This window comes from Larus michahellis, chromosome 25, assembly GCF_964199755.1.
Source record: "Larus michahellis chromosome 25, bLarMic1.1, whole genome shotgun sequence".
NCBI classification, from domain to species: domain Eukaryota; kingdom Metazoa; phylum Chordata; class Aves; order Charadriiformes; family Laridae; genus Larus; species Larus michahellis.
In genome coordinates, this window is record NC_133920.1 from 1,690,023 (window position 1) to 1,708,503 (window position 18,481).

Below are 18,481 nucleotides of genomic sequence, written 5' to 3' on the forward strand. Positions count from 1 at the left end.
AAAAGCGGCCGGAAGGGCGCTCCGGGGACGGAGCTACGCCTCCAAGAGAGGGAAAGGTTTGCCCCCTCCGAAAGGGGAGAGAATTTGGTTAAAAAGGAGACAAAAAGAGGAAAATCCGGTGCCTTTCGCTTCCCCAGTTTGGCGCGGAGCTACTGGGAGGACGCGGGGTGATGGCGAACCCCAGCTCAGACCCGAAATTTGACCCGATTTTGGGTCAAAGGCGCGGGGATTTCTCCCGGAGGGAGGGGCCGCGACCGGCGCTGCCAGAAATCAGTGCTCTCTCTCCCGAGTCGCTATGTCTGAAATTTCCATTTTATCCCAACAATTTCGTATTTAACGACGGAATTTGAGCGCCGTTGGATGGCAGATGAGGAGAATTTCCCCAATTCAAAGCTAAGGAATAAAAATATCCAGCCCGGAGTAGTTACTCCGATACCAAATTGCTTAAAAAAGGGCATTTTTTTCCACCTCTTTCAGGGCAGGAGCGACTCTCTTGGATAAAACCTCACCTCAAATAAGCTTTCTAAAAAACAAAAAATAGGACATTATTATTATTATTTAAAATATCCGCTAAACACCTTGGAATTGGGTTTTTTTTTTTCCTAAAGCTGGTGCTTCGTAGGGTTTTTTTTTGTTCGTTCCTTTCGTTTTTGTCGAGCAATTTTAATTACCGACTCGTTTAATTGTCGAGGCTGACAAGTGAAACCGAATGCAACCGAGCGCAGCTAAAAACAGGCACAAAGACAAGACAATCCGAAAAAAAAAAAGAAAGCAAAAAAAAAAAGTACCGTAGCAAGAATAAAGGACCAAACACTTGGAATTCAGAGATTTGGGGTCTCCACTGGCCAATTGGGGAAAATTCCGGCGGAATTTGAATTCTCCGGGCGATGAATTTTAGGGCTGCGAGCGTTTTTTTTTTCCAGGCCGGTTGCGCCATCAAGTGCTTTAAGGCCCTTTACGGTTGGCTCGGAAAAAAAAACCCCTTTTTTGGGTTAAACCACCAAATCCACGCGTTTTTCCCCAAAGTTTTTCACAGGGTGACGCCAGCCCCCGACGCCTGGGGATTTGCGGGATGGGGAAGACGATGACAATCCCGTCAAAGCCCGACTCGGGTTGCGAAAAGGGCGGAGGATTTAATTGGAGCCCACCCCCGTTGCGCGTCCAAAAATCACCGCTGCGCACGCTGGGAAAAGCCGGGCGATATTCCCAGAGGAAAAAAGCCTTCCCGCCACCCTGTGGTTCCAGAGGCGCATAACCCCGCCGCCGGGATTAAAAAGCTGGAATTTCGTACCAAACCCGCCGGAAACGAAGGCAAAAAGGTAGATTAAACGCCCTCCAGTTTGGTTTTGTTTTTTTTTTTCTTTTTTTTTTTTTAAAAAAAATCAATGCTTTCCATAAAAAGCAAAAAGATGGAATTTTTTTTTTGCCTTTACGCTGAAGAAAGCCGGCTTGGAAATTTGCGCCAAATGCCCAAAAAATCCACAAACTTCGGGGATAACGGGGTCCACCCCCCCCACACACACACACCTCGTCGTCCCTCCCCCCCTCCCCGGCGCGTACATCGCTAAGGATCAAGTTCAAAGGCAAATCCCGATAAAAATTGGCTCAAATCCTGCGGATTAAAGGAGTTTCGGCCAAGCTGCGGTGACGAGCCACGGTTGAGAAACCCAGTGAAGCAACGGGGACACGGCACCAACCACTTGGGGGGTTTGGAGTTGGAGAAAATTTTGTTTGTTTGTTTTTTTTATGTGCGCAAGACTTTTTAGATGATCTAGGAAGCCCCAAAATCATGATAGCCGGAGCAGTCTGTGAAAAAGTCACCTACAAAAGGGGGAGAACAGAGCAGAGAAAAAAAAAAAAAAAAAAAAAGAATTAGAATTCTTTGGAAGATGGCCAAAATGCGCCCCACTTCGCAAGGCAGGTTTTTTTTTTTTAGATTTCTCTGCTCCTGTCACCCCCCCTGGTGAAGGCTCCTTTTCTCAAGCCCAACGGCTGCGCCTTTTCAGGGGGGAAAGAAAAAAAAAAACAAAACCAAAAATATAATTAAAAAAATCCCATTCCAAAGCGTGGCCGGCAGCTTCACGTGGCTCAAAGCAGAGAAATATAAAATAGTCCCAGTTCGAGAGGAAACGCGAAGAATTCGCGGGTTTAATTTTGGTTTTTTTAAACGACTCCGCGAGCCCTTATTTTCTTTATTTCTCCTTCCGAAAAGAGGAAATTATTTTAAAAAAAAAAAATAAAAAAGGCACAAAAACCCGGCGCGACCCGCTCCAAGTCTCACACCCCCAGCAGCTCGCTGCCTTTCCGAATTTAAGATGAAAAAAAAAACCAAACCAAAAACGCAAAACAACCCCCCAAAGCCCAACTTACTATAGCCTGCCGTCGCGGAATTCCCTCCGTATCCGTAACTTCCGTATCCAGCACCTGGATTAGAAGGAAAAAAAAAAAAAAAAGCTTAACGAAGAGGGAACGGAAGGGGATGAAGGGCTCGCGGTGTGAGACACGAGGAAACGCTGGCGGGGATTGAATCGCAGGTTGGGATTTGGCGGGGAAGGATGAGGACGGTCGGGATTTTGATGGTTTGGGGGAGATTTGACACAAAAAGGGTGAGGACGGTCAGACTTGGGGGAGATTTGGCCTGGGAAGGGTGAGGACCGTCGGAATTTGGGGGAGATACGGCCTGGGAAGGGTGAGGACGGTTGGGATTTGGGGTGGATTTAACATGAAAAGGGTGAGAACGGTCGGGACTTGGGGGAGATTTGGCATGGGAAGGGTGAGGACGGTTGGGATTTGGATGACTTGGGATAGATTCGGCATAGAACGGGTGAGGACGGTCGGGATTTGGGGTAGATTTAGCACGGGAAGAATGAGGATGGTCGGAATTTGGATGATTTGGGATAGATTTGGCATAGAACGGGTGAGGACAGTGGGGATTTGGGGTAGATTTAGCCTGGGAAGGGTAGATTTAACCTGAGGATGGTCAGGATTTGGATGGTTTGGGATAGATTTAGCCTGGGAAGGGTAAGGACGGTTGGGATTTGGGATAGTTTTAACATGAAACGGGCGAGGATGGTCAGGATTTGGGAGAGATTTAGCCTGGAAAGGGTGAGGATGGTCGGGATTTAGGGGAGATTTAACGTGGGAAGGGTGAGGATGGTTGGGATTTGGGTGGTTTGGGGTAATTTGGCATAGAAATAGTGTGTACGGTCGGGATTTGGGGGAGATTTGGCATGGGAAGGGTGAGGACGGTCGGGATTCGGATGGTTTGGGGGAGATTTAACATGGGAAGGGTGAGGACGGTCGGGATTCGGATGGTTTGGGGGAGATTTAACATGGGAAGGGTGAGGATGGTCGGGATTCGGATGGTTTGGGGTAGATTTAACATGGGAAGGGTGAGGACGGTTGGGATTTGGGGGAGATTTAACATGCAAAGGGTGATGATGGTCGGGATTTGGATGGTTTGGGACAGATTTAGCCTGGGAAGGGTGAGGACAGTTGGGATTTGGGGGAGATTTGGCACAGGAAGTATGAGGACGGTCAGGATTTGGATGATTTCGGGTAGATTTAACACAGAAAAGGTGAGGACAGTGGGGATTTGGGGAAGATTTAACATGGGAAGGGTGAGGATGGCGGGGATTTGGGTGGTTTGGGGAAGATTATCATGAAAAGGGCGAGGACGGGGCAGCGTCTCACCTGCATTCATGTAGCCACCGTGGTTGCCGCCGAATCCACCCCGGCCTCTGCCGCGGCCGCGCATGTTGCCACCCCGGCCGCGGCCGCGCATGTTGGGTGGGGGGGGCACCTCGTTGTGCATGGGGCCCCCCATGCCGAAGCCTGGGTTGTGCTGCTGCAGGAAGAGAGAGAGAGAGAGTGGGGGGGGTCAGCCAGCCCTGGCTTCACCACCGCACCCCCGAGGGAACTCCCAAACCAGGCTGGGGGAGGACAGGGCACAAGGGGAGCCCCAGGATGCGGGGGGAGAGGAGAGCCCCCGAATGCTGGCCAAGGGGAGCCCTAGAACACGGGGGTCAAGGGGAGCCCTAGAATGAGGTGAGCAAGGGGAGCCCCAGAATGGGGGGGTCAAGGGGGAACCCTAGAACACTGGCCAAGGGAGCCCCAGAATGGAGGGGTCAAGGGGGAGCCCCAGAACGGAGGGGTCAAGGGGGAGCCCCAGAACGGAGGGGTCAAGGGGGAGCCCCAGAACGGAGGGGTCAAGGGGGAGCCCCAGAACGGAGGGGGTTAAGGAGAAACCCTAAAACACTGGCCAAGGCAGCCCTAGAATAGCGGGGGCAAGGGGGAACCCCAGAACAATTGCCAAGGGAGCCCCAGAACAGGGGGGCCAAGGGGAGCCCCAGAATGGAGGGGGGCAAGGGGGAACTCCAGAACGCTGGCCAAGGGAGCCCCAGGATGGGGGGCCAAGGGGAGCCCCAGAACGGGGGGGACCCAAGGGGGAGCCCGTCTTCCCCAAAAGAAAGAGGACCTAAGCCAAAAGCAACGGGGGTGGGCACCAAATTAGGGTAAGTCTCCAGAAAAAAGGCTGTTTTCCGTAAAACTCGTGGGTATTTCTGCTTTCAAGCCCTTCGGCCGTTAGCAGATTCTGGTGGCCCTCCGCACCTTGAATTATTTCCCCCTCCCAAAAAGAGATTAAAAACCACAGAGCAGGAGACAACGGTCCTACAGAACCCTTCGTTAGGCCACAAAGGTGGTAAAAATTGTCAATTTACTTACTTTTACTGCAAACTTGGGCCCCCCCCTCGCTGGGACGGGGGCTCTTTTCTTCTTGTTTTGCTCGATGGCAACCGGAGCATCCGGAAACAGCTTCTCAAGCGCGGCCAGAGCAGCGTAGGCTTTTGCCACCTTTTTATTTGAACCGGCTCCTTGGAATTTCTGTCCGTCAACCTCCACCTTCGGAAGGGATTAAAAAAAAAAAAAAAAAAAAAAAAAAAAAATCACAGCGCATGAGTGGGAAGGGCAGGAGCAGCCACTCGGTAAAATGAATCATTTTGGGGGTTTTTTTGTTTTGTTTTGGGGTTTTTTTTGTTTGTTTCTTTTTTTTTTTTTTATGGTGCCCGCGGACAATTCCAGAGGTTGGGAGTGTTTAAGGTCAGGTTGGACGGGGCTTTGAGCAAACAGCTGCAGAGAAAACCTCCGTCCCCACTAGATGATCTTTAAAGTTCCCTTCCAAGCCACGCCATTCCGTGATTTTACGATTTTAAATTCTTCCCAAGCTAGAGACTATCGGAGCGGGGATGAAGGCAGGGAGGGAGGAGCAGGAATCACCTCACCTCCATGACAAAGCGCTTGTCGTGGCTGCCGCCCGTCTCCGAGATCAGTTCGTATTTCAGCCCGCGCCGCTTCTCGTTCAGCTCCATCACGGGATTCTTGCCGTGTTTTGTCAGAATTGGTCCCTGTTGTTTCACGTTCTGGAAGGAGAGAAGCGGCGGTCAAACTCCCAAGGGGAAAAAAAAAAAACCAACGGGCTCCAAGTTGCTTCTAAAAATATGTATTTGGAAAATATATCTAAGATTAGAAGCTTGGAATAAGTTCGCTGGATGCTTTTACCTTGTAAATTGTACGGTGACAATAATTGAACAGTACAGTACAGCATTGTAGGAACTTGTTGCTAAAAGGCGCTTCCGATGATGTCCTACATCCCAACAACGATGCAGACCCCCGCTGTCCCGTTCCCCCCGCCTCCGGCTGCGCTCACCTCTGGGGTTTGATCCGAAGGGGGAGACGCAGCAGCGGGTGTGGAGACGGTTTCTACTACGGGAGGAGGAGCGACGACGACGGGTTTCTGTTCCGTTTCCTCTGCCGATTCATCTCCTTTCCCGGATTCTTTGCCTTCCACCCCCGTGGGCAAACCCATATCTTGCAACACCTGGGGGGAAGAAGAGTTGGAGATTACTGAAGAGCTACCTCCAAGAACCTCCAGCTCTCGGCTGCCCGACCCACTTTGGGGTAAATACTCGAGAAGGTTGCTCAAGAACTGCTTTATAAACTCTCTTCCAAGCCCTCAGCGTTCTCCACATCCCGCAGGCACTTCAAGACCTGGGAGTTACGAAGTCCTTCACCGTGCGACCGTCATCCCCATCGATCCGGTCGCCCTTTTTTCAAACTTCGACTCAATCCAACTACCTCCTAACGAGAACCCCCGGGTAGGAATTGACCGCCCCGCAGCTCTCACCTTCACCGCCACGTGCAATTTGGCCGTCTTTTTGGAAGGCCCCGATGCTTCAAACGTGCTGCCATCGATTTCCACGGACATTGTAAAGATGGGAGCATGAACGGGACCAGTCTGAGAGACGAGTTTGTACTGGAGCCCGGGTTTTAGCTGGTTTAGTTTCATCAGTGCATTCATGGCCTGGGGAGGTTCAAGTTTTTCCTCTGAACAGAAAAAAAACCAAAACAAAACACAAAACCCAAATGTTTGCGGATGTTTGTCACCTCTTTAAAAGAAGCAGAACTGCTTTCAGACAAATTCTGATCTGTATTTTCCTCCTTGGGAGAGTTTAAGTCACACCAAGTACAAATCTTACAGCGTTAAGCCTTTTTTTATTTAAATTCACACGCTCCATCCCCCGTTATTTACAGCGTCGCCTATGACTGAACCCCTTGCAAGAAACTCTTCCGCAACCTGCCCCCCCCGCGCCTCGGCCCGAGAACTGCTCCCGCGTCGCCGTTTGTACCTACCTCTCGTTAACTCAATACCTTTTTTCTGAATCTTCTTTTTCTTTTTGCTGGGAGATTTCTCCTCTCCATCCTCCTCCATTGGACGCTTCATTGGGGTGACAGCGTACGTCGTACTGGGAGGAATCTGGACTGTAATCATCGTAACAGACAAAAAAAAAAGATAATCTTAAGTATTCCAGTTTCCAGCAAAAAAAGCAGCAAAAAGCCTTGGAAATGTGGTTTGTGGGGCTTTATTCCCGCCCCCTCCCCCGAGTACCTACCAGTATAGTCAACGGGGTTTTCGTTCTTTGGTTTCTTGGGCATTTTGGAAGGGAGGGGATCCATCCCCAAGACTTTGTGAAGCTGGCCAAAAGCAGCAAGTCTCAGAGCGTGCTAGAAAGACGAAAACACGTGTCACCGGGACGCGCAAGCGGCTCCGCCAATCTCCGTTCCCTGCACAGTTTCAGACGGGAACATTCTACCCACCCCTACACAGAAATTCTCAGCGGTTTAAATAGGACTCTCTGAATTTTTTTTATTATTAATTTTTTTTGGAAGTTCAACCCAAAAATACAGGTCACGGTAGCAAGTCACTATTTAAAACCTGATACTTTGCTTCTGGTTGGGCCAAGCTACAAATTCCTTAGCGGTGTGGGACCCATTCGTATTGCTTTTTTTTTTTTTTTTTTTTTTTTTTAAAAAACTCGGCTAGATATTAAAATTAAGTTAACACCGACCTCCGGGAGGTTACTATACTACCATTAACCAATATGGAAGTTCAGAGTCAGTTGAACTGATTTAAGTTGTTCGTAACATCTGTAGGCAAAACTATACCTGAGCACTCTGTGTGATATCTTCCCTTTGTTGTCTGTCTAGATGCCCAATAGCATCAGTGGCTTCTTTTTCACAAGGATCATAAATACCAGAACCATCTGAAGGCAGGAAACAAGGAAGATATGCAGAGAATTATCCTGGTGTTTTCTAAAGCAACTAAACTAAGTATTCCCTTGGCATCAATCAACACTCCAAGAGCACGGACCGACACGATCCATCCAACGTCCGACATTCTGAAACTCGGCTGGACTATTTTTAAAACACGTACGATTCGCAGCGAAGCTGCTCACGACCACTCTGGGAACCAATTTGACGCTTGTAGGAACTGGTACCTCTCTCTATGAGGGGAGGGTTTGGGGGGAGGGTTTTAAGGTCATGGGTCCGTAGCTCTGAACACACGTGCCCTAAGTGACAGCGCAGTACCCGTGTGCGCCGGGGGGGTCTTGCTGCGCTGCGAATTTTAGGCTGCCCGCAGGGAACCCGCGCCTCGAAGCTTCTGCCGCGTTTTCATTGCGCTTCGAAAGGGGAAAAAATGCAGAGAACCACCTAACCTGGCATGACGATTCCCGAGGCGAGGCATTCAAGAACTCTCCTCAGAGCCTCGCCAGCGCCCATGGGTCTGTTAGCGGTCCCGATGGATTTCTCACACAGCAGCTCCAGAGGCTGAAAGACACGTCGGGAGAAGTGAGAGGAGCGGAGGGAGGGCGCTCGCGCTGCCACGGCGGCTAGAAGTGGCTTCAAATTCACCAACCGTTTAACCACTCGTGCTGTAGGGATTGTTAATCGATCAAAGAACTCGCGCTGCAGCCCTCCGACACGCATCTTTTCAGGGCGGAAGCGTTGTTTGGACGCTATAAAAACTCCCGACTTACGAAAAGAGAACGTGCGCAGGCTGAAGAGAGCTGAACGCCAGCTTGGTAGCAAAACCCAACCCCTCCAAAAAAAAAAAACCAACCAAGAACGAAACAAAAAGAGGGAAAATTACCCATCCTCTCAGCGGTGCCCAAGTGGGAACCCGAGTACAGAGATCCCGCAGCACTCGGATGACTATGACGCATGACTTCAGCCCGTTAGCCCTGGCCTAGAAGGAGAAGGAAAAGCAGACAGGCAGTCAATAAAAACCCCAAAACTGCTCGCAGACATTCATTTTTTGCGGTGCTACTTTGTTCAAGGGTAAACAGTTATTTCGCATTATCGTCTTATCACCGTACTGTAGAAGGCAACATTACTCTTAACACAAAGCAGCAGCTAGGCATCGTCTACTCTTTAAAAAAAAGGTTCCTGCCGAAAGTTTAACTCGCTTAAGTGCTTCTTTAGCAACTGTCCCGTTGACAGATGCTAAGTTCAGCACGTCTAGCTATCGTCCGCCGCTAAAAAGTAGTTTAAATAGGGGGGAAAAAAAAAAAACCAAGAAAAATAATAATAATAAAAAAATAAGTCAGCCCCTTAAGAGTTTACAAATTTTCTACTTAAAGACAAATATAAGAACAAAATGCAAACCTGGAACCACTTGGCGTGTCGCAGTGACGCCAAGGCAGCAAGGCATTTCTGCCTGTCCAGAACGTCCGGGGAGTCGTTGACTGATAGCGTTTCTATTCGTGGATGGAATAAGAAGACAAGGCACGGTTTGACCAAGGGGGTTCTGTCAGGCGGAGAGGGGATGAGGCAGTTTTCCTAACGGGCAGCTGGGGCTCCCAAAAGATCCCGCTCTAGATGCCGGACCTGGAAGGTTGGGTCTGCAGCGCTTCGAAATTCAAACTGCAGAGAAGGTGGCCACGGGGGTGGGGGGTGGAGGCAATTAATGGCCAAGGAGGGACTGAAATCTGTTGTGCGAGGAGAAGGGGCGTGAGACTTGATGGGAGAGGACAGAACTCCTTTAGGATTCAGAGTGGCAGCAAACGAGGCCGGTAATAGGTAAACAAAGGGGAATTTATGAAAATAAACCCCCCCCCCACTCTGCGTTTCGCTTTAGCGGAGGAGTTGGAGGGGGTGGAAAAGGGGAGGAAAAGCTTTGCGAGGATCGAGGGAACCCCCTCCGCCCAGAAGGTTCGACTGCCCTGGCCCCAACCCGTGACAGAGAGCGTCCTGTTGGTCAAAGGTCCAGCGTCCCTAAAATTGACAAACTAGAAGGCTTGGTAGACGAGGTCAGATATCAAAACCATAGACAGTCAAAGAGAGAGCACAAAGATATTTTTCCGGTCTGTGCTGCAGCAAAATTGGAAGCTACGGTTTGGAAAAAAAGCCCAAAAAGTTTCTCAAGATCAGGGTTTTAGATAAGGCTAGTGCAGGGCGCGGGTGTTCGAAACCCGCCCGTTCGACAGCGCCGTGCCAACGTTTACGGAGCCCATCGTAATCCAAGTGCCAAAAAAAATAATAAAACAACCGTCCATGAACTGGTATTCCAAAGGGAATTTGAGAGCAAATGGAGAAGCTAACTTTATCCAAAACTCTGCATCACTTTCTGCGATTTCTGAGCTTTAAGCTGATGAAACAGCCCACGGAGGAGAACCCGAGCGCCCGTCGTTCTTGCTGCAACACAAACCGCGTGGAACATCCAATTTCACGTACATGCAAGCCATTTAACAAGAAGCCTTCGAGATTTTTTTTTTTTCTTTAAAAAAAAAAAAAAAACAACAAACGTATCCGGTTTATATTTTTATGTCACTGTGCAGGCCACTTACGTGGCTAGGTACGAAACAAGATTAATACAACAAGATGACGGATTAGTGAACTAAAGGCCCCCAAAAAAAAAAAAAACAAAAAAATCAAATCAATAAATTAAAAAAAGGAGCAAAATCCCATCTGAAAGGTGCTACTCAGTTTCGGAAGCTGAGTCCAAATAAAGTGTGATTCTCAGGAGGTCGGTGTCATCTTCCGGAATTTTGAATTTGGACAGAAATTAATTGTGGCCGCTTCGGCTGAAACTGAAGAGCACGCTTTACCAGTGAATTAGCAACGTAAATGTACGGGTTTCCAACCGGCTGGCGGCTGGTTCCAGTTTTCCCTACCTCCAGCTAACTGTTTTTCCATTTCTTCTCTGACTACGGGCGACGTCAAGTGGATGGTCAGCGTCAGCGGCGGCTCTTTTGTGTTCTTAATTACAATCGCGGCATCGCCGACTGACTGGATTATTTCGTATTTGTCTTCAGTAATAGCCTGCAACAGAATTTCACTGCTTAGCCATCGTCTAATTCATTTCCCAGCGATTTGCGACAGCCTTTTCCGACAAAACCCGAGGTCTATAAACAAAACTCTGGCTAATAAAGAAGTTCGTTTAACGAGGCCATTCCAGAACAGCGCTGCAAGTCTACAACAATTATTTTTCCAAGATGGAAAAAAGGGTATCAAAACAAACGTCATCGGTGTCTTTTTAACTGTTTAAAAAAAATTAAAAAAAATCTATTTTGCTTGTTCTGCAACAAGCGCACGCAGAGGTTGAAATTCAAACATTTTACTCACAGCGAGCTGGACTCCAAGATTGTCGGCGACTTTCTCCAGGAGATCTGTGGTGGGTTTATCTTTGCACAAAAGAACCAGCTCCAGATCCAAGTCCCCCTTCAATAAAAGGCCTTTCGCCACCAGCCCCACACGCATCACCCCACGCAAGGTCCTGGTTAACTGCTCCGCGGCTTTCTGATCCCTGCAAACACACGGGGCACGGTCAGCACCGCTCCAAGGATTAATTAAGCACAGCCGGGGAAGCGCCAACGCTCGGCCCAAGCGAAGGGACAGATCTGCAACGATTAAACATGATGCGCAACCCCCGCTGACGGATTTACTACACCTGCGCAGGAAAAGTCGCTTAAACCATGTGTTAGTTAATTCCTCTTAATTCCGCAGGCAAAGAAAACAACTTTTCCACCTTCAGTGAGCGGATTTTTACTAATTTAATTAAGCCAGTCCTACTATTTCCGACGCCGGTGATGTTCCTTACCCTCCTTCTTTATTTTCCTCTTCTGCCGCCGTCTCCATGGACTCCGTTTCTGGCTGCTCCCCGCTGACTTTTTCTTGCTCATCGATCCAGTCGGACACGGCTTTGAGCGCTCGCTCCGTGTGGGAGACCATGTTCTGAACCGCCTCCAGCTCCTCCTGCGTCGGGTAAACGGCCGAGTGTTTGGCCATCACATGGCGGTCGTCGTTCACGAAAATACGCATGGGACGCTGAAAAAGGGATTTTTTCAAACAATTTTAGAGAGCACCAAAAACGCGGATATTTATCCCGCCAGCCGGAAACCTCCCCCCCAGCCTTACCATTTTTGCTTTCGAACGTCTGTCCAAGCGTTCAAAACGGGCTTATTTAGATTCTTCCACCAAAAAGACTGCACCGATACCACACTTTGCTGGAATCTGAAAGCAACAGAAAGCCAGTTTAGCGACGCCAGCAGGTTGGTCTGTCCCCGCAGGCCGGGCGCCGAGTGTACACTGGAACAGAAATAGCCGATTTTGGTTATTGGGGATAATAACAGACATCAGAAGTATGCAAAAAAAAAAAAAAAAAAAGAAGAAGTACGAAAGCCAAGTTTTCTGCTCCCAGTGACTTATATTCTTAAGACTTGAATGGTGCCGACGATAACAGCCAAGTTTGTCACCCATCTGTCATCCCGACTTGCACGGATTGCCTTCTTTGAGGGTATTAACCGCCCCGTTTTTACCTGCCCAGCAGGTACATTATTTTGGCTCCTTATTCCCATTAAAATCGCCTTTTTCCAAAGCTCCTGCTCACGTTTCTGAAGGTAAAGCCCTCCCCGGAGCAGACCGCACTGGGAAAGTGAACAGTCTCTAAGGGAATATAATTCCATGAGGTAAGGAACTGGGTTGCCATCGCCTGGTTGCCAAGCGAGGCGACAGCTTTCCTTCATTCTTCTAAAGATCTCTTTGCCATATACCACTTTTCACCCCAAATTCGTTTTACAAGCCTGCTCTTAATTAGGAGCAATAAGAGACAAGTTTGTTAGCTGCACCGAGTCTCTCCCCTTCCTTCATCAGGAGGCAGTCGCACAAACTTCCACCAGCAAATCTGGTTTTGAAGCAAGGGCTCGCAAGTTCTAAAATTCAATGGATGAAGCTGTAATCACAACAGCTTGTTCCCAAAGAAGAAGCCGCTTCCGAAGGGAACAAACCCGCTCCGGTAGCCCTGGCTGGGGCAGGGAACTTCTTTTGTTAGAATCCAAGTGCTTCGGTTCGTCTCTTTTAGCCAAGGGGCCTTTGAGTTGTGTCCCGCAGGACTGATTTCTGCTCGGTGGGAGACGACAGCGTCCCAAGATCGCCTTCGGATGCCAGCAGGCTCCCAGCAAGAACTTCCAAAAACCACCTTGTGCCCACCGGGATTGACTCTTTGGCATCAGCAAAGCTGTTTCCCATGGGACCGGTTAAAAACCAGTGGTTGCTTGGTTTAATGACCGATTCCCAGTCACTAATTTGAATAAATCTTAAATAAAACTCTCGATTTACCCCTCCCTGGAAGCACACAGGGGCAATCCCATTCCCTGGCGTTCCGTGGTAACCCCAGGAATGGCTCAGTGCCATTGAAAAAGCCTCAGCGAGGCAAAGGAAGAGCCTCGGCACCTGAGGATGATGAAGGTCATCGTGATCCACATCCACCAGCTCCTTCACTTGGTTTTACAGTCAAGTCCAGGTCAAAGCTGCCTGGCAACACTACAGCTTTCAAAAACACTGCCAGAGAAAGTCAATCGCACCTCAGTTATTGCAGAGCTCGCCACCAAACCCCACTTCTCTGGGAGACCTTCTGCTCTGGAAGAGTTTCCCTCCGAAGGAAACTGGGATGAAGCTCCGTTTTTCCCTTTTTCCCCCCACAAAAACCAGCCCATTCCCAGCCTCTCCGGTAACTGCCAGGCACAGCTCGCGACCCCAGCGCTTTGCTTTTTATGCTTTACATCTGACACAAACTGCGAGTAAGCCCGGCCGATCTTAAGTGCAAATTCTCCAAGATACTGCAATAATAATAAGAAAACAAATAATTAACTGCCCAAATACTTAGCGCTTTACTAGAGGGACGCTGTTATAACTCTACAAAATAAAACAAAGGGCCTGGGCAGAAAACAAGACCCCCCTAGGCTGCTTATTTGACAAGCAGAGCTCACGACCTGGAGAATTTTCTAGGATAAAAATCAGGAAAACTCGTTTCCTCAAGCCACTGTTGTGGTATGAACTCGGCATGCCACGGTGCAGAAGTACCTTCGATTCCAATCCTGCGAATATTTACACGTGTGCCAACTTCGGTGTTGTTACAAATCCAGATCTAATTGTAATTAAACTCAGATGGAGCAGGGAGAATTAATTATTCCCCAGCTACCTGCAGGAAGCCCCAGGGCATCTGTGCATGTTTGCGGGTGCCAGCCCCCTAAAATGCTCCTTTGGGCTGGACCCCGAAGAACTCGTACGCTCCACACGCAGCTATTTTTCCTAAAGCTGCCTTAATTTCCCTCCAAACGAGGCAAGATATAAGTTGAAACCCGACCCAGCGAGGCGGCTGCTCCTAGTCAGAAAAGACTACGACAGCCCGAGGAACACGAGCCCCGCTTCCTGCCATTCCTAAAGCCGGACGGGATCGCTCTTCTCCAAATCCCCGGAGTTCATGTCTAGGGAGAACCCTGGAGATGATGCTGCAGCACTACCGGACTCACACCTCTTGGTGGGGGTGGGGGCGGAGGAAAGAACCACAAAACAAGTTAAAAACACAAACGCGCTCAATAACGTGCAAATCCTGACGTCGCTGTTGATGCTGAGCATCATTAAAGTTTGAGAAAAGGGGAGAAACTTTTGAAATTCCGCCCTTGTTTTAAGCCTCGCCTGCTCTGCTCTCCCCCTCCTACGATTTCCACTACCAGCTTGATTCCCCCAACAAACTTTCCACTCGCTTCGACTCCTCCGACGGAAGGAGCAGACTCTGAAACGCTTGTTGGGGAGGGGGGGGGCGTGGACAAGAAAACGATAAACAGAATGCAAAAGGTTGAAAACTCCTGCCCTAGATGCGGGGGGGGGAAAGTTTAAGACGTCTTAAGAAGCGTGTTTCATTTTAGATGGTGTCTATGCTTTAAAAAAAAAAAAAAAAATAGTTAGCCGGTTTTAATCCGTGTTTTCAGACCGCTGTTACCCGAAGAGGATGCTTGGAGGAGCGCAAAGCCTTGCTTTTTGTTTGGGAAAGGGTGTAAGGATGCGGAGAGCCTCCGTTCCCCATCTCAAGGCTACCTGACGGACCCAGGGCGGCAAACAAAAGCTCTCGGCTTTTGCAAGACACATAATGAGCGGGTTTTTGTTGTGTTGTTTCTTCCCCCAAACCATCCAGAAAGCCAGCGGCTGCAGATAACGGGATGGCTCGGGAAGGAGAGGAGTTGGCAGGAGGGAAGAACCGGGATCAGCCCCCCGGGGGCGGAGGGGGGAAGGCAATAGGAGAGCAGAGCTCGGCCCTGTCCCCAAGAGGGGGGGGATGTAAATCAATTTATATCGTTTTAAATCCCACCCCAGGGGATGTTTCCACACACATACGCACACACCCAGCGGGCCCCGGGGAGCTGCCGCTTCCCCCGGCTGGGGGGGGGGGGGGGGGGGGCCGTAAGGGGCCTGGACACCCCCCCCTCAAGCACCCCCCCTTACCCCCCCCGGCTCCCCCCCACACCGTCCCGAAGGGGGGAAGGGGCAGACGGGCCGCTGCCGCCATTTGCAAACGCGGCGAGAACAAAGCGGCGGGAAATGGGGGGGGGGAAGGCCCGGCGCGACCCCCCCCTCAGCGAACCGCCACTCCCTCACCGTGAGGGGGGTACAGGGGGATGGGGGGGTGCGGGTGTGGGATGGGGGAGGGGATACGCTGTGGGGAACCCCCCCCGCCTCAGCCCCTGCTCCCTCCCCCTCAGCCCTCCCCTCACTCACCCCCGGCCCAACGGCCGCCCGCCGCCATTTTGTCTCCACAGCACAATGGGCCGGCAGGGGAGGGGAAGGGGGCCGGGTCACCACCGGCGCGGCCTGCCACCCCCCCCACACCACCCTCCTCCGCCTCCCCCACCCCTCACACCGGCCTACCCGCCCTCCTCCTCCTCCTCCTCCTCCTCCCCCGCCGCCAACCCGCCCGGCGCCGCCCCCCGGTGGTTCCTACCGGCGGGGCCCAGCCGGTGCCGGGGATGGCGGGGAGGGGGGGGAAGGGGAGGGGAAGGGGGGGAAAGGGGGGGGGGCCGGGCCTGGTGCTGGTCCCTCGGTGTCGGCGGGGCCCGGGCCTGGGCCTGGCCGCGGTGCGGGGCGCGGCGCGGTGCGGCGGGAGCGCGAGACTGCAGCGCGGGGGGCGGAGCCGCCGCCGGCGGGGGGCGCGCGGCGAGCGGGAGAACGGGGGGGGGGGGCGTCAGGGATCCGGGGGGGGGGAGAGGAGTCACGTGGAGAGCGGCGGCGGCGGCAGCCAATGGGGGAGGGCGGCGGGAGGGTGACGTCACGGGGAGGAGGCTGAGGTGGGCGGGGCGGCGCAGGCGCGGGGAAGGGGGGGTGTAGGGAGGGGGCGGGGCCGGCGCGCGCCGGGGGGGGCGGGGTCTCGCGGGAGCGGGAACGGCGTGGGGGGGGCGGGGCCTGAGGGACCGGCGGCCTGAGAGGGCTGATGGCCCGAGGGGACCAGTGAGAGCTGGTGGCCTGAGGGGATCGGCGGCCTGAGGGGGCCAGTGGTCTATGAGGGCTGGCGGCCTGAGGGGACCGGCGGCCTGTGAGGGCTGGTGGCCTGAGGGGACCGGCGGCCTGAGGGGACCGGCGGCCTGTGAGGGCTGGTGGCCTGAGGGGACCGGCGGCCTGTGAGGGCTGGTGGACTGAGGGGACCGGTAACCCGAGGGGACCAGTGGCCTGTGAGGGCTGGTAGCCTGAGGGGACCAGTGGCCTCTGAGGGCTGGTGGCCTGAGGGGACCAGTGACCTGAGGGGGGCTGGTGGCCTCTGAGGGCTGGTGGCCTGAGGGGACAAGTGGCCTGAGGGGACCGGCAGCCTCTGAGAGCTGGTGGCCTGAGGGGACCGGCGGCCTGTGAGGGCTGGTGGCCTGAGGGGACCGGTAACCCGAGGGGACCAGTGGCCTGTGAGGGCTGGTAGCCTGAGGGGACCAGTGACCTGAGGGGGGCTGGTGGCCTCTGAGGGCTGGTGGCCTCAGGGGACAAGTGGCCTGAGTGGGGCTGGTGGCCTCTGAGGGCTGGTGGCCTGAGGGGACCAGTAACCCGAGGGGACCAGTGGCCTCTGAGGGCTGGTGGCCTGAGGGGACCAGTGACTTGAGTGGGGCTGGTGGCCTCTGAGGGCTGGTGGCCTGAGGGGACCAGTGACCTGAGGGGGGCCGGTGGCCTCTGAGGGCTGGTGGCCTGAGGGGACCAGTGGCCTCTGAGGGCTGGTAGCCTGAGGGGACCAGTGGCCTGTGAGAGCTGGTGGCCTGAGGGGACCAGTGACCTGCGGGGGGTTGGTGGCCTCTGAGGGCTGGTGGCCTGAGGGGACCGGTAACCTGAGGGGACCAGTGGCCTATGAGGGCTGGTAGCCTGAGGGGACCAGTGGCCTCTGAGAGCTGGTGGCCTGAGGGGACCGGTAACCCGAGGGGACCAGTGGCCTGTGAGGGCTGGTGGCCTGAAGGGACCGGTAGCCTGAGGGGGGCTGGTGGCCTGTGAGGGCTGGTGGCCTAGGGGGACTGGTGGCCTGAGGGGACCAGTGGCCAGAGAGGGCTGATGGCCTCAAAGGAATGGTGGCCTGTGAGGGCTGGTGACCTGGGGGGGATCTGTCAACTGTGAGGGCTGGTGGCCTGAGGGGACTGGTGGCCCGAGGGGACCAGTGGTGTATGAGGGTTGGTGGCCTGAAGGGATCGGCAGCCTATGAGGGCTGGTGGCCCGAGGGGACTGGCGGCCTCACAGGACCAGTGGTCTGTGAGAGCTGGTGGCCTGGGGGGACCAGTAGCCTGAGGGGACCGGTGGCCCAAGAGGACCAGTGGTCTTGGGGGACTGGTGGCCTGAGGGGACTGGCCTGAGGGACTGGCCTGGGACCGGAGGTCTATGGGGACTGGCCCAATGGGACCAGTGGTCTGGGAGGGCTGGTGGCCTGAGGAGAATATGGGCCACAAAGTCTCCTCCGTGCCCCCCGAGAAGGGCTTGCCGACGCTCTGGGGGGCCACTAAAAGCGGGGTTTGGCTATGAGCCGGCTGTCCCGCCTGGAAGGACATGAGTCACTGCCGTGCAGGGTCGCTCTCCCGCTGCCTGCCATGTGTCGGGGTGGCGGCAGAGGGTGCCACCCGGCCGCGGCTCGTTAGAGCACCCATGGCCCTGGCAGCTGATGAGCTGAACCACCTCGTTAACCACTAATTAACCTGCCCTCCAGCTCCCACAGCTTTGGGTGAACCCGGCACGTTCCTTCTCCCGCTGTAACATAGGAAGGCAACGATCTCTCTTGTTTTTTTGTCGAACAAAGCTTTTTTTTTCGTCGAGTACAAACTTACATGATTGTAAATGCCCAGACGAACGCTCGCTCCTTAAAAAAATCTATTTTTTTTTAGATTTTTGCTCCAGAAAAGAATCTATTAAACCTCCACTGGAGAGCGCAGTTTTCTGCGGGTTGAGGAGAGATCGCAGTTTTCTGCGACTTGAGGGGAAATTGCAGTTTTCTGTGACTTGAGGAGAGATCGCAGTTTTCTGCGACTTGAGGGGAATTTGCGGTTTTCTGCAGGTTGAGGGGAGACTGCGGTTTTCTGCGGGTTGAGGATTTTTTGACAATACCTTGCGCTTAATCAGAAAAAACCCCATGCCGGCGAAACCCCAAACTCTCCAAACAGGCAGTGGAGCGTTGAGTTTTGCGCCAAAACAAGCCGTAACGGCCCTTTTTTGGGGTGAAACCCAGCTGTATCCGTCACACGCGCCGCCGCGCTCTGCTCTCTTTCTAGATGTTCTGCGCCGCCGAGCAGAAAAAACGCCGCGGAGACTAGCAGAAGCCCCAACGAAGAGGAACTAACGAGCGGCGGCTCCCCAGAGGTGC

General features: G+C 52.8%; 1 protein-coding gene across 13 annotated transcripts in view; it reads right to left on the reverse strand.

Annotated features, from left to right (window-relative positions):
• The window catches only part of ILF3 (interleukin enhancer binding factor 3), a 19,393-nt gene extending 3,474 nt beyond the window's left edge, over window positions 1–15,919 (reverse strand). For 2 of the 13 annotated variants that reach the window (XR_012584607.1, XM_074567108.1), the window contains exons 1-17: window positions 15,391–15,506; window positions 11,755–11,850; window positions 11,438–11,664; window positions 10,963–11,143; window positions 10,512–10,659; window positions 9,004–9,095; window positions 8,489–8,584; window positions 8,055–8,166; window positions 7,504–7,601; window positions 6,951–7,062; window positions 6,691–6,819; window positions 6,185–6,384; window positions 5,708–5,878; window positions 5,283–5,420; window positions 4,726–4,902; window positions 3,694–3,844; window positions 2,371–2,424 (exon numbers count right to left, since the gene is read on the reverse strand). Coding sequence is in view for 10 of the 13 variants with exons in the window: in XM_074567108.1 (XP_074423209.1) it covers window positions 2,371–2,424; window positions 3,694–3,844; window positions 4,726–4,902; window positions 5,283–5,420; window positions 5,708–5,878; window positions 6,185–6,384; window positions 6,691–6,819; window positions 6,951–7,062; window positions 7,504–7,601; window positions 8,055–8,166; window positions 8,489–8,584; window positions 9,004–9,095; window positions 10,512–10,659; window positions 10,963–11,143; window positions 11,438–11,664; window positions 11,755–11,757 (2,089 nt within the window). In the remaining 3 variants the exon portion in view is untranslated. Of the gene's footprint in view, window positions 1–1,725; window positions 1,822–2,370; window positions 2,425–3,693; window positions 3,848–4,725; window positions 4,903–5,282; window positions 5,421–5,707; window positions 5,879–6,184; window positions 6,385–6,690; window positions 6,820–6,950; window positions 7,063–7,503; window positions 7,602–8,054; window positions 8,167–8,488; window positions 8,585–9,003; window positions 9,096–10,511; window positions 10,660–10,962; window positions 11,144–11,437; window positions 11,665–11,754; window positions 11,851–15,390; window positions 15,507–15,613 lie in introns of those variants that run through there. The other 11 variants (XR_012584608.1, XM_074567111.1, XR_012584606.1 and 8 more) reach the window with 8 other exon arrangements.
• Between the last annotated feature and the right edge of the window lie 2,562 nt (window positions 15,920–18,481).